The sequence below is a fragment of the Geotrypetes seraphini genome, chromosome 2 (genome assembly GCF_902459505.1).
Source record: "Geotrypetes seraphini chromosome 2, aGeoSer1.1, whole genome shotgun sequence".
In the NCBI taxonomy this organism is placed as follows: domain Eukaryota; kingdom Metazoa; phylum Chordata; class Amphibia; order Gymnophiona; family Dermophiidae; genus Geotrypetes; species Geotrypetes seraphini.
The window spans coordinates 131,390,446-131,404,691 of NC_047085.1; the positions used below are offsets into that span (position 1 = coordinate 131,390,446).

At 40.3% G+C, this 14,246-nt stretch overlaps 1 protein-coding gene across 1 annotated transcript in view; it reads left to right on the forward strand.

The window, feature by feature from the left end:
• LOC117355475 (desmocollin-2-like) overlaps window positions 1-14,246 on the forward strand; it is a 99,963-nt gene that overhangs the window by 32,227 nt on the left and 53,490 nt on the right. The window contains exons 4-6 of the mRNA XM_033934103.1: window positions 6,905-7,024; window positions 9,546-9,701; window positions 10,302-10,446. Coding sequence (XP_033789994.1) covers window positions 6,905-7,024; window positions 9,546-9,701; window positions 10,302-10,446 — 421 coding nt within the window. The remainder of the gene's footprint in view (window positions 1-6,904; window positions 7,025-9,545; window positions 9,702-10,301; window positions 10,447-14,246) is intronic.

The window sequence follows — 14,246 nt, forward strand, 5'->3', positions numbered from 1 at the left end:
AAAGAAGATATAAAGCTAGTCCTGGTACAGAATGAGTGTATAGTCCATCACCCTATGTATTAAAAGCTTGAATGAAGAGCCAGACTTTCACCTATTTCCTGAAATAGACGTAGTCTGGGAGTTAGATTGATGGCGCTAATTGTATTAAGCAGGATATAAAGGGGGGGGGCGTAATCCTATATGTATGTGACACCCCTTATGTGGGACATGAAAAGACTAATATGTATATATGAAGATGTACCTGAATGATAAAAATGCTTCAAAGATTTGTGACATCATAATATAAACAGCATGCAGAGTACATATTGATTTCTGTTACCAGTGGTTTAATGTCTGGAACACAAGATGCTGAAGTCATAACATAACTTAGAAATAACAAAGCATAACTGGTGGTTGAATTGACCTAAAATATTTTTCACTTAATAAGAACTAACATATTTGTCACTTGTAGAGTTAGGGGAAATCATGTGACTGTAACCATGTGATTGTAGTCTACAGAAGTATATTGTCTAGCAAATGTTAAAAGTTTTTATAAAATAGATATTTGCAATAGAATAGAGCATGTCAACAAGGTCAGCATGTCTTCGATGAGCATGTTGTTCACCCCCTTCTATTGCTGACAGGGGTGAAACCAATAGCATGTGATTACTGAATTATTATAGTTGCTAAGGGATATTACTAATGAAGTATGATTAATCAGAAATATGACTTGAATAGAACCAATAGAATATTGCTGAAGTATGTAATTTGTAATTGGATTATAATTGGAAGATGTACCAACTACATATGTTTAATAATGAATGAATTGTTCACCATGATATTCTTGTTTACCAACTCTCTGAGATAGGTATCAACTCCACAGTCCTAGGTTGGTTCTCTAAATTCCTCCGCTCTCGTTCTTACATTGTTAACATGAATGGCACCTCATCCTCCCCCTGGAAACCGAATTGTGGAGTCCCGCAAGGCTCTCCACTATCCCCTATCCTTTTCAACATTTATATGTCCTCCCTAAAACTCCTCCACCTATCCCCCCTTGAAACAATTTACACTTATGCAGACGACATCCTCGTCCTCCTCGAGACCGATTCGAACCTCACTGACCTGTCTAAGAACATATCCTCTTGGGCCCACACTTTGCCCACACTTTGCAAATGAAATTGAATGAGTCCAAAACAAGACTTCTTTTGCTCGGTCCAAAACTAGATCACCTACCCACCTCCATCCCACTACCCTCTGGCTCCTCTCTGCAGCTTGAGTTCTCGAGCAAGGTCTTGGGCATCATCATTGATTCCACATTGTCCTTCAATGACCACCTCCAATCCTTGGTAAAAAAATGCTTTTTCAGCCTTCACATGCTGAGGAAAGTTAGATCCTGCTTCCATCAAAAACATTTTACCCTCCTTGTCCAATCCATCATCCTTTCCAGATTGGACTATTGCAACTCTATCTACTTAAACCTAACTAAGAAAAACCTCCACAGACTCCACAGCAGACTCAGAATGCCGCAGCCAAGCTCATCTTTGCTAAAAGTAAATTTGACCATGTCTCCCCGCTCCTGGCCAAGCTCCACTGGCTTCCGATAATCGCCAGGATCCACTATAAATGCGCCTGTTTAACTTTCAAAATCCTATATGGTATCCTCCCTCCCTTTATCCCTCTTTCTTGGAATTCCTCAAACCCTAATACCACCATATCCTCCCACAAATTAAAACTATTCTTCCCCTCGCTAAAAGGCATTTCCCACACAGGAAAGCTAGGGACCTCCCTCCACTTCAAAATCACTGAGCTCTGGAACAACCTTACTTCCCCTCTTCGGAACTTGAGCTCTCTCCAAGTTTTCCGCAAACATCTGAAAACCTGGCTTTTCTCAAAAAATGTAAGTCTCCCTCCAATTTAGGAATCAAGGAAACTCTTATCTTGGCATCCCAAGTCCTCTAAATTTTCTTCACACTTCTACCTCTAACCCTCTGTTGTAGTTCCTTCCTATTTCTCCTACTGTAAACCGCGTCGAGCTCTACGAACGTGGAGATGATGCGGTATACAAACCTAAGGATTAGATTAGATTAGATTATCCCAATAAAATGTCCAGCCATTTGTATTTGGCTGAGCCTTTCTGGATGCTGTTATACCTGTTGAAGGATGACAAACGCTCCCAAGGCCTTGAATGTTTAAACTACACTTTTGTGTCTTACATTTTTTTTCCTTGGCCTCCTCTGAAAATAGAGGAGATATCTGAGGGGTTTGTAGCCTGATCATGTAGTTATTTAGACCAAACAAGACATAGCCCCTCTGGTAGTAAATTCCAAACCGTGGGGGCTGCTCCTGAAAAGACTCGCTGGTGTGTATAGCATAATGAGGGTACAGATAGTGATGCTTCTTGAGAAGACTTTAGAGGTCTCAAAGATGTGTAAAGGGTTAGCTGATTCTTTTAATATTTATTTATTTAATTCTGACCCATTTTGTCTGAGGACCTTGAAAATCAAACAAAAGAGTTTTAAATTTAGCCTTGAAAGCTACTGGTGACTAGATACATATGGTTGAAAGGTAGGATCTGGTACAGTTATTTGCCAGTATTAATTTTGTAAAACAGATACAGAAGCCCCAAGAAGAATGCATTGGGAATATTGTCAACTGTGAGTGATGTAGTACAATTTTCATTTAAATATTTCTTGAATAAAATCAATTTTCTTTTAAATTTCTTCCAGATATACGGTAGTTGTGCTTCTGAAGTGAAAATCAAAAACATCTCAATTTTTTTTATTTTGTTGAGAAAAATAGTAAGAATTACAGATAAACCCGTTTTATTATAAACATTTTGTTCGTTTATATTCTCTGGAACTTTGACAAACTGGGATGAAGCAGAGAAATTAACTTTTTAGTACAATTTTGAAATTTATGTTTAATAAAAATTTGCCCTAAAGTATCTCTAAGAAACATACTGTACAAAATGTTAATACTACGTATAATCGCAATACGGTAATTTCAGAAAAGTGATTACACATATTAAGTAGACACAGCTCTCTGCCAGTATGGATAGCAATGTTGCTCACCTTTTTAATAGGAGCTTTCCATAGAAAAAAGGATTGATCTGACAGAAGTGTCTGCCAACATCTGATAGTTCTGGAATTGAACTGTTTCCCTAGAGCTCAGAATTTTTATTGTAAAGTTCTGAATGTGCATGACTGTTCCTGCATGCAGTGATCTCCTTAGCTTTTCAGTTTTTTCCAAAGCTCAAGATCATCTTTCCCACCTCCATGAAAGTTGTTTAATAATGTTAATTTTCACTTCTATTTTTGTGTCTATAGCAACAAGACAATCTCTCCTTCAGTCAACTTGTTAGTCACCTGTTGTTTGGAACTATACATCTCCTTTCAAATCCAAGTCACCAAGACGCAATTTTTTTCAACCAAACAAGGGGCCTTGTTTCACTACTTACTTCATTAGGGGAAACACATTTCATAGGAACTTTGAGGCACTAGTAAATGTGGGATCCAGACCCCCCCAAGTTAGAATTGCCTTCTTGTCAGTCCATTGGCACTTTGAGGCTCATTTTCAAAAAGATAGATGATAGCATAAACTGGCACGTGGATGTCTTACTAGTCAAAATATCCAAATGGACATTTTTGAAACTGACTTTCTAGACGTCTTTCTAGTTGTTTTGTCTCCAGTGCTTCTAAATCTTAAGGGGGCGTGTTTAGACGTGTGTTTTGGAAGGGCTTAGGACTTGCACATTCTTCAGAGATAATCAAACTTAACAAAATGACCAGGGAACCATTTAGATGTTTGGGACTAGACCTGTTTTAAAAACAAGGGTCAAAAAAGTGTCCAAACAGACCAGATAACCATAAGGCATGACCCCCCCCTTCCCTTTTACTCCCCTAGTGATCAACACCCTCCCACCACCCAAAGATAATTCTAGCCTGTATTACAGCTTCAGATGGCCACAGACAGCTCAGCACAGCAGAGCAGAGGGGCATTCTAAGGGATACTTTATTGAATGTCATATATGTCTCAGGTATACATCAACACATGTCACTATAACCTGCTAATATTGTATTGTGACTGCAGTGTTCCCGCTAAGCTGCGCTGGGGTGCGTTGGCGCACAAAATATTACCTCGCAGCGCACATGTTTCTCGTCACAGCGCACACAGTGTAGAGCACAGTTCTTCAACCGCCGGTCCGCAAACAAAATCTTGCCGGTCCGCGAAGGATTCGGTCCCCGCCGCAACGAAAGGCCGGCGTCAGCTGACTTGCAACTTCCTGTTGCAGTCGCTGTGCCGGGACTCCTGCCTTCGCCGGGACTCCTGCCTTCCACCGCGTTTGCCTCCTGCCTTGTCTCCGCACCTCCAGACCAGCAGCGGCAGCTGTGTATGCTTTTAACTTCGGCACAGAGCTGCCCCTAATCAATAGTTTAGCGCGGTTTCATAAGGCAGCCTCGGGGCCTTTGCTAGGCCGGCCCACATCGCATCATCGAAGCGGGCCGGCTATCAAAGGCCCCGAGGCTGCCTCATGAAACCGCGCTAAACTATTGATTAGGGGCAGCTCTGTGCCGAAGTTAAAAGCATACAGAGCTGCCGCTGCTGGTCTGAACTCTTGGGCCGCTGAAGGAGGGCAAAAAGCAGCTGTCCTGGAGGTTTCCCTTCCTCTCGCCTTTACAGGTTCCTTTTTTCCACCTTTTTTTTTTTCCTTCAAACGGCAACGGGCCCCAGCATCGACATCAATCAAGTAAGTTCCACTGTCAATCAAGCGGTTCTGCTCGGCCAAAGCTTCCCCTGTGACATGAGCCACCCTCAGGGGAAAGAAAGTGACCCACAAAGGTGAGGGGAAGGGGGGCAGATGATGGAAGTTGGGGGGGGGGGAGAGAGAGAGAGAGAGAGAAGGGGCAGATGATGGAATAGAGGAGATGAGAGAGAGAGAGAAGGGGACAGATGATGGAAGTGAGAAGAAGGGAGAGAGAGCAGAAGGCAGATGGATGTCAGTTGAGAAGGGAGAGCAGATGCTGAATGGAAGTGGGGAAAGAACACATACTGGATGGAAGGAGGAGATAAATAAAGGGGGAAGAAAATAGTAAGATAATGGAGGGGTGAGGGAAAGGGGTGACAAGCTGTGTGTAGACACAGTGAAAAGAGGGAAACGGGACTAAATAGTAAGAAAGAATTTAATTTAGATGGAGGCAGAAAATAGAGAAGGAAGACCAGAGAAGAAAAGGGAAGAGAGAGCAGAGAATGATCAGATCTGAGTGGAGGAAATGAGAAGAGAGATATGCTAAAAACCACAGGGGGGAGGGAAGGATAGAGATGCCAGACCATGAGGGGAACAGAAGGAAGATGATGGATGCTAGACCAAATTGGGGGGTGGGGGGGGGGGCAGGAGGAGAGATGGCAGGGAAAGACAGACAGTGAATGGAAGGGGCAGATGCTGGACTGAAGAGACAGAGAAGGTTATCATGCTGCTGTACCGGGCCATGGTACGCCCTCACCTGGAGTACTGCGTCCAGCACTGGTACTTTAAGAAGGACACGGTACTACTCGAAAGGATCCAGAGAAGAGCAACTAAAATGGTTAAGGGGCTGGAGGAGTTGCCGTACAGCGAAAGATTAGAGAAACTGGGCCTCTTCTCCCTTGAGCAGAGGAGATTGAGAGGGGACATGATAGAAACATTCAAGGTACTGAAGGGAATAGACTTAGTAGCTAAGGCAGGGAGAACGAGAGGGCACTCTCTAAAGTTGAAAGGGGATAGATTCCATACAAACATAAGGAAGTTCTGTGGTAGAAAGCAACATATTTATTTGGCTCATAACTTGCTGGCGCCCGATATTTTTAGCTCACAGTGAAAAAAGTTTGCTCACAACACCCGCCCGCTTAGAGGGAACACTGATTGTGAGCCCTCCAAACTTCACCTATAATCTACTATACCTATATAAAGATAACACCTGCAGACATAGCTATTGTGGTGTACAGTAAGCTTTGGGTTTTGGATTGCTCACCGTACAATATAAGTAGGTTATAGTGATGTGTACCTGGGACTTTTTAATGTGACATTTCATTACAGTATCCTCTAGAGTGCCCCTATGCTCTGCTCTGCTGTGTTAAGCTGTCTGTGGCCAGTTTGCGAAGAGTGCTGGCAGCTTGGACATCCCAAAGCTTGTTTTTGTGCATTTTTCATTTGGACGTCTTTGTATTCAAAAATAGCCTAAAAAGATACACACTAAGGGACAAAATGTCTAGATGGGTCATTTTAAAAAAATGTTTTGCTATTTTGAAAATGGACATTTTCACTACTGGATTTCAGGATGGCTTTCCCAAAACATCCAAATTCAGACTTAAGACGTCCTATCGAAAATGCCTCTCTCTGACACTCAGGATCCTCTTTTGGAAGTCTAGACACACTATCCTCCAGTAAGTTTTTCAGAGGTAGGAAAAACTTATGTAAAGTCCACCATTATCATTCTTATGACCCCTAGGTCTGCTGGCCTAAATATCGTAGTCCGGAGACTCCATGAACTGTTCTCTTGGAATAGGGAGATATAACTAGTTTGGTATTCAGGGCCATACTGCCAGAAATCTAGGTACTCAACTTTTACACACCCTTATGCTCTTAGAGTAACATAAGATGTTTCAAGACAAGATGAAAAGTTCATCCTGACCAGGGTTTCTTTTTTTAAATACACCTGAGTATTTCCTCCCACATTCCTAATGTGAAAAAAAACATATGTGACAATCATAACCACTTTACAACTTTTACTAGGAACATGGGTATTTCAGAAGCCTTCATTAAAGGGCTAGCAGAGGCGGAGCTAATTCCTGAGACATCAGTGTAGTGACATACCACAAAATGTTACTGTTTAACAGGGTTTTCAATTATCCATTAATTTTTTTTTTTTTTTTTTTTTTCAAAATTCAGGAATCAAAGAAGAGATATGCCAGGGAAGCAATTCTTAAACGTACTAAAAGAAAATGGCGTCCACTTCCATTTTCCATCATGGAGAATTTAATGCCTCCTTTTCCACAGCCTGTTCAGCAGGTAGGTCATGTAGTTCATACTTGTCTTAGTACTTTTACTAAGTATTGTGTGCTGAGCATTGCTTAACACTGTATTATGAATGCTACAATTTCTTTCTTACTGAATAGTTATGAGGATAAGCATTTTGGCTTATGTATGAGGCATATATGGAAATCATTATTGACACAATAGACGTATCATAAGACTTTAACAAATGTCAAATTTAATGGTGCCCAAAAATAATACCGTCTCTTGTGCCACTGAAAATTAAGTTACTGCTTAATTTTTAATGTAGGTTCAGTTTTTATACTTTTTCAAGCAAACTCTGCAGGAGATTTTTGATCTTAGAACATTTATAGGTGCAGTAGTGCATTTCAGTTTTTTTACATTCAGGGCTCCTTTTACAAAGGTGCGCTAGCGTTTTTAACGCACGCACCGGATTAGCACGTGCTATAGCATGCGCTGGCCAAAAATCTGCCTGCTCAAAAGGAGGCGGTAGCGGCTAGCGTGTGCAGCAATTTAGCGAGCGCTATTCCACTCGTTAAGGCCCTAGCGCGCCTTTGTAAAAGGTGCCCTCAGTGTTTTTGTCCATATGTCCCAGAAAACGTGCAGACCATGTATCAAAATATTGTGGGGCAGACCTGAACCAATTTGCTTGGATATAATGGTTGGTACCAAAATTTAGGTGCTGGGATTAATATCCATGCTCTCCTGATGCTCCTCCCCCTCCCCCTCATGATCTTGAAATCTTTGTCCTATAATCTGCTGGCAGGAGAACAGCTTTCACATATATATATGAGCCTCTTGTTGGTCAGGTTCAGCTTAGATCAGGGGTAGGCAATTATGGTCCTTGAGAGCAACAGGCAGGTCAGGTTTTCAGAGTATCCCCAATGAATATGTATGAGATGGATTTGCATGCACTGCCTCCTTGAGATGCAAATCTATCTCATGCCTATTTATTGTGGATATCCTGAAAACCTGATCTGCCTGTGGCTTTCAAGGACCGTAATTGCCTACCCCTGGTCTAATGAGTTGAATTGTGTAGTGCGGGCCAATCATACAAGATTACAAGGCACCATGTGTGTTATATTGTGAGACTGAATCTGGCTGGCAGAGGAAGTTTGGTATTAAGAAGTATTCTGCTGCTTTGAAAGATGGGAGGAAGGGATAGCTCCAGGTATTGGGGAAGGAAGGGGAGTTGAGGCAGGTGGAAGAGTCTGGGGATAAAAGAAGGCAAGAGAGCCCAGTTCAGCTTCTTCTGCAGTCCGCTTTTGCTTGTGATTTTAAAATTGAAGTATTGTGCCTTACGCCATGGTTATATCAGTGGCAAATTGCCACTGATATAACAACAAGGCAATTTTTAAGATGCTTTGGCTAGCTTTAAATACCCATCTTGTCCTTGTAGATTGTAGAGACTAAACAAAACTTTAAGCTTATATATTGCATCTTCTCTATAAATATAGATCTCGGCACGGTTTACAAAAGTTAAAAGGGAAGTACAGTGGTAGGGGGACACGGAAATTTACATTTTTGAAAATAGCCAAGTTTTCAGGTGTCTACAAAATAGTTGGAAAGAGCCCAGGTTGCGCAGTTGGGCGGTGAAATTATTCCAGAGCTCTGTAGTTTTGCAGTGAAGAGATTTCCCTAGCTTTCCAATGTAAGTAATGTCTTTTAGTGAGGAGAAAGATAATTTGAGCTTTTGAATAGATCTGGTAATGTCAAGTCTCGCAGCATTTCAAGACAGAGGAATTAAAAGGGAAAGAAGGCAATGAAGGATTTTGAAAGTTAAACAGGCACAATTAAAGTAGATTCTGGTAATTACTGAGAGCCAGTGGAGTTGTAGCAAGAGTGGCGAAATATGGCCAAATTTGCTCTTGTTGGTGGAATCATTGACATCTTTTGTAGATTTGTTATAGTTGCCCTTTATCTCTATTTTCCATTGTATTGCACCCACACATCCGGGGGGGGGGGGAGGGGGCGGAGCGGGAGGGGGTATATTTTTTGTTTTGGTATTATTCCTTATGGTAATGATGGATGGGGGAGGGAATTTTTATCTTTTGTATAGATTCTGATTGTTTATAAGTGTTTATTTGATTATTATTATTTGTATGTAACTTGTATTGCATTTTTTGTTGGGGGTGGGGGGTAGGACTGTTCCACGATTCTCTAACCAGTGCTTATAACAGACGCCTGTTACAGAATTGTGGTTTTAGGCGAAGGACTGGTCCCTCCCTCGCCTAAAAGGTCTTGTTTTGGGCATTTGTGACTTGGCCAAAATATTTTTGGGGAAATAGGACTTAAAGGTAGACATAGTGGCGGTCTGGGCGATGAAATGCCTGAATGTATAGGTAGGCCAGACATTTCCCTGCTGCCTACTTTGGGCGCTTAAAGCCTTAGGCCAAAAAAATGTGTGTGTGTGTGGTTTTTTTTTTAAAATTATTATGCCCTCATGCTTCTAAGAAACGCAGAACAGGTAGGCCAATGTGCGTAAAGTATCTAAGTGATCTGTTTTAAACTACTATTTTTTTGATTTTGTTTACAGATCCAGTCTGATACTCAGGAAAATTATACTATTCGCTATTCCATTTCTGGAGAGGGTGTCGATGTACCACCACTTCAATTGTTTTTCATCGATGAAAAGACAGGAGAAATCTCTGTTACGAGGACTATCGATCGTGAGGAGTATCCACAATTTAAAGTAAGGGTCATCAATAACTAGCTTCTTTTTTTTAATGGATATTACCTCTTGTCTCCATGCAACTTGTAACTCAGTGGGCATGGGAAAGAAATACACATGTAATCTATTCCTAGGGGCAACTCGACATTTAGCATTTGCTACTCGGCAGCATACTTTTGTAAAAACCTGTCATAGTCTATTAATTAGAGCTTTGCATTCATTATAAGTAAGCCGCCATCTTTTGGACATGAGTTCAAGGCTTCCCTTTGCCACTGACTGTTTCACATTTGAGAGCTACTTTATCTATCTGAATCAAGAAACTGGGTGAAATCAAGCCCTTTGTCTTGATTTTGTGGTTTTTTTTTCTTATTAGCAAACTGAACATTTATTAACTTCTAGTGCAGTCGTCTTCTCCAGCAGGTTTGTTCTCAATCCAAGATACCAATTGGCCTTTGGAGCAATTCATCATGGGGATCATGTCCTTGAAGTGCTTAAAATGGGCTATATATATATTAAAACCTACACTCGCATAAAAAATGGCTTAAAAACAAAACTTCCAAAGAATAGCTATGTGTTAGGTGAGGTTTGGTTGATTCATGTGACTTTCTTTTTCTCTTGAAGCTAATAGGACGTGCAACAACTATTGAAGGATATTCACCAGAAGAGCAACTTGAAATAATAATCAAAATTGAGGATCAGAATGATAACGCTCCAGAATTCACAGAAGGCACTTTCTGTATGAATATACAAGAAAACAGCAAAGCTGGTAAAAGCATTTGATTTGTAAGCATAACTTGAGATTTGTTAGTGAATTAAAATGTACAGTAGATATAGTTGAACATAAAACTTAGGGCTCTTTTTACAAAGCCGCGTTAGTGGCTTTATCGCACGCACCTTTTTAGCATGTGCTAACCCCCGCGCTAGCCAAAAAACTACTGCCTGCTCAAGAGGAGGCGGTAGCGGCTAGCGCGGCCGGAAAATTAGCGCACGCTATTACACATGTTAAACCGCTAACGCGGCTTCGTAAAAGGAGCTCTTAGCTTTCTTAACAGCCTAACAATAATAAAATGACTAAATATAAACACAGATACAAACAAATAGGTGAACTTAGAAACAACAAATTTAAAACTAATACGACTTAGCTTGTTTTTTTATACTGTTTAATGTATTTGCTTTGCTTTGGTTTTATATGTTTTAGATTGTTCATCTTTATGTCATAATTTTGAATGTATTTTGGGATTTGCTTAGTTTTAAGTGGACTATAATTTTTTTAAAATAAACATTTAACACTGCATAATAACCGTATAATAGAAATATGATAAATGTCAGTATAGTACAAACAATGCCATAATAGGTGGCATGGGAGAACATTCAAATAACGTAGATATTACACAAGGTCAGTGTAATACCAATGAAACACCTAAAAAGCACACATTAGTATAGTCAAATAACTTAAGAACATAATAGTCTTACTGGATCAGATCAATCTTGCCCAATATTTTGTCTTCATGGTGACTAATGCAGGACACTAGTACCTGGCAAAACCCCAAATAGTAGCAACATTCCATGCTACCTATCCATAGCAAGAAGCGGCTTCCCCCATGTCTGTGAATAGCAGACTATGGACTTTTCCTCCAGGATGGGGGGATTAAGTCAAGGAATTATCTGGATGGGAGCATCTGGAAAGAGTGGAAATGCAGTGGGCAAAACTGAAAGGAGTAATTGTAAGAGCAACAAACCTTTTTCTGAGGCAAGTAAGTAAAAGTAAGAGGAAAAGGAGGCCGCTTTGGTTCTCAAAAGTAGCAGCTGAGAAGGTAAAGAATAAGAGGTTAGCTTTCGTAAACTACAAAAGAACACATAAAGAGACAGGCAAAAATATCTGGAAAAGCTGAGAGGCTAGAAGAAAAAATAGCTGACAAGGTAAAATGGAGAGACAAGACATTTTTTAGATATATTAGTGGTAGGAAGAAGTGCAAAAGTGGCATTCTGAAACTCAAAGGTGAAGGGGAGAAATATGTAGAAGCTGATAAAAAGCTGAATTGCTTAACAAATATTTGTTTTGTGTGGGAGCAGGACCATAGAAGTCAAACATGAATAGAGATGGAGGAGTGGAAGACCCTGATCGATTTTCAGAGGGTTGTGTTTGTGAGGAGCTAGCTAAAATAAAAGTAGACAAAGTGATGGGGCTGGATGTGCTGAAGGAACTTAGGGAAGTTCTGGTGGCTACGCTGACTGACTTTTTCAATGAGTCTAGATTTGGGAGTGGTACCGGAGGACTGGAGAAGGGTGGATGTAGTCCCTCTCCACAAAAGTGGAAGTAAGGAAGAAGTAGGGAATTGCAGGCTGGTATGTCTGACTTCTGTGGTAAGCAAATTAATGGAAACACTTTTAAAACAGAAAATGGTCAAGTTTCTGGAATCCTGTAGATTTTAGGACTAGAGATACCATAAATACTGATAATTTTTTTGACTGGGTGACCAGAGAATTGGATAAAGGGAGTGCACTAGATGTGATGTAGTTAGATTTTAGCAAAGCCTTTGACAGTGTTGCACACAGAAGTCTAATAAATAAACTGAGTGCCCTCGGGATGGGTCCCAAAGTGATGGGCTAGTTCAAGAAGTGTAGGGTGACAGTGGATAGTGATCAGTGGAGATTGCTCTGAGGAAAGGGATGTTACCAGTGGTGTGCCTCAAGGTTCTGAAGTGCCCTAACCTATTTAGTTTTTCCTCATATAAGAAGAGTTTCATACCCTTTATTATCTTGGTCACTCTTCTTTGAACTTTTTTCTAGTTCTATTATATCTTTTTTGAGATAAGGAGACCAGAATTGAACGTAATGCTCAAGGTGAGGTTGAACCATGAAGTGATACAAAGGTATTATAGCATTCTTAGTCTTATTTACTATCACTTTTCTAATAATTCCCAGCATCTTGTTTGCTTTTTTGGCCACCACCGTACATTGTAGTCAGCATATTGACTACAATGACATCCAGATCTTTTTCTTGGATGCTGACGCTGAAGGAGGATTTTAACATCTGGTAACTATGATGGCAGATAAAGGCCAAATGGCTCATCCATCTTGCCCATCCACAGCATCCACTATCTCCTCTTTCCTAAGAGATCCCATATGCTTGTCACACACTTTCTTGAATTCAGACATAGATTTTGTCTCCACTTCTACTGGGAGACTATTCCACACATCTACCACCCTTTCTGTAAAAAAAGTATTTCCTTAGATTACTCCTGAGCCTATTACCTTCTTATCTCATTCTATGTTATCTCACTCTGGAGTTTCCTTTCAATTGAAAGAGACTTGCCTTGTGTATTTATGCCATATAGGTATTTAAACATTTCTATCATATTTCCCCTCACCCACCTTTCTTCCAAAGTATACAGATTGAGATCTTAAGTCTGTCCCTGTACGCCATATGATGTAGACCATCAACCATTTTAGTTGCCTTCTTCTGGACCAACTCATCCTGTTTATATCTACTGGCCATTCCTCTCCCAATGCACCCATGCATCTTTCTAGCTTTTGCCATCATATTTTCAACCTGTTTGGCCAACTTAAGATCATCATATATCATACCAAATTCCCACTCCTTTTTGTGCACAAAAATTCTTCATAAACTGTATCGTGTTTTCGGGTTTCTGCAGCCCAAATGCATGATCTTGCATTTCTTAGCATTAAATCTTAGCTGCCAAATTTCAGACCATTTTAAAGCTTTGATATGTCCTTCTTCATATTTTCTACACCCATCAGGGGTATCTACTGTATTGTAGATTTTGGTATCTTCTGCAAAGAGGCAAATCTTACCAGTCCAGCCCTTCAGCAATATCACTTACAAAAATGCTAATAAGAACATGCCCTTGAGGCACACCACTGATGATATTCCTTTCCTCTGAGCGATCTCCACTGATCACTACCCTCTGTTGCCTTCCACTCGACCAGTTCCTAACCCAGTCCGTCACCTTGGGGCCCATACCGAGGGCACTCAATTTATTTATTAGAATTCTGTGTGGAACACTGTTAAAGGCTTTCTAAAATCTAAATACACCACATCAAGCACTCTACCTCTATCCATTTCTCTAGTCACCCATTCAAAGAAGTTGATCTGATTTGTCTAACAAGATCTACCTCTTAACATAACATAAAATTTTATTTATATACTGCAATACCTTCCAGTTCTGTGTGGTTCACAATTCAGAGACTGCGCAAATTTAGTGAAGTACAAATCTTATTCTTACAAAAATTTATCGTATAAGTAAGTTTTCAACAATTTCCTAAAATGGTGATAGGATGCAGTATTAACAATTAAATGACTAAACTCCTTATTTCATTTTGCTTCTTGAAATGAAAGTAATCTATGAAAGTATTTTTTGTACTGACAGTCCTTGACTGAAGGGAAGGCAAAAAAATGCAAGAGAATGTTAAGAACGTCTAGAGTTGGCAAATATAAAATGATCCACCAGATAATCTGCTACGAGACCACGTAGCACCTTATAACACCTTGTTGACCCAAATTTAAATATCACTCTAGCTTCAATTGGAAGCCAATGCAACTTG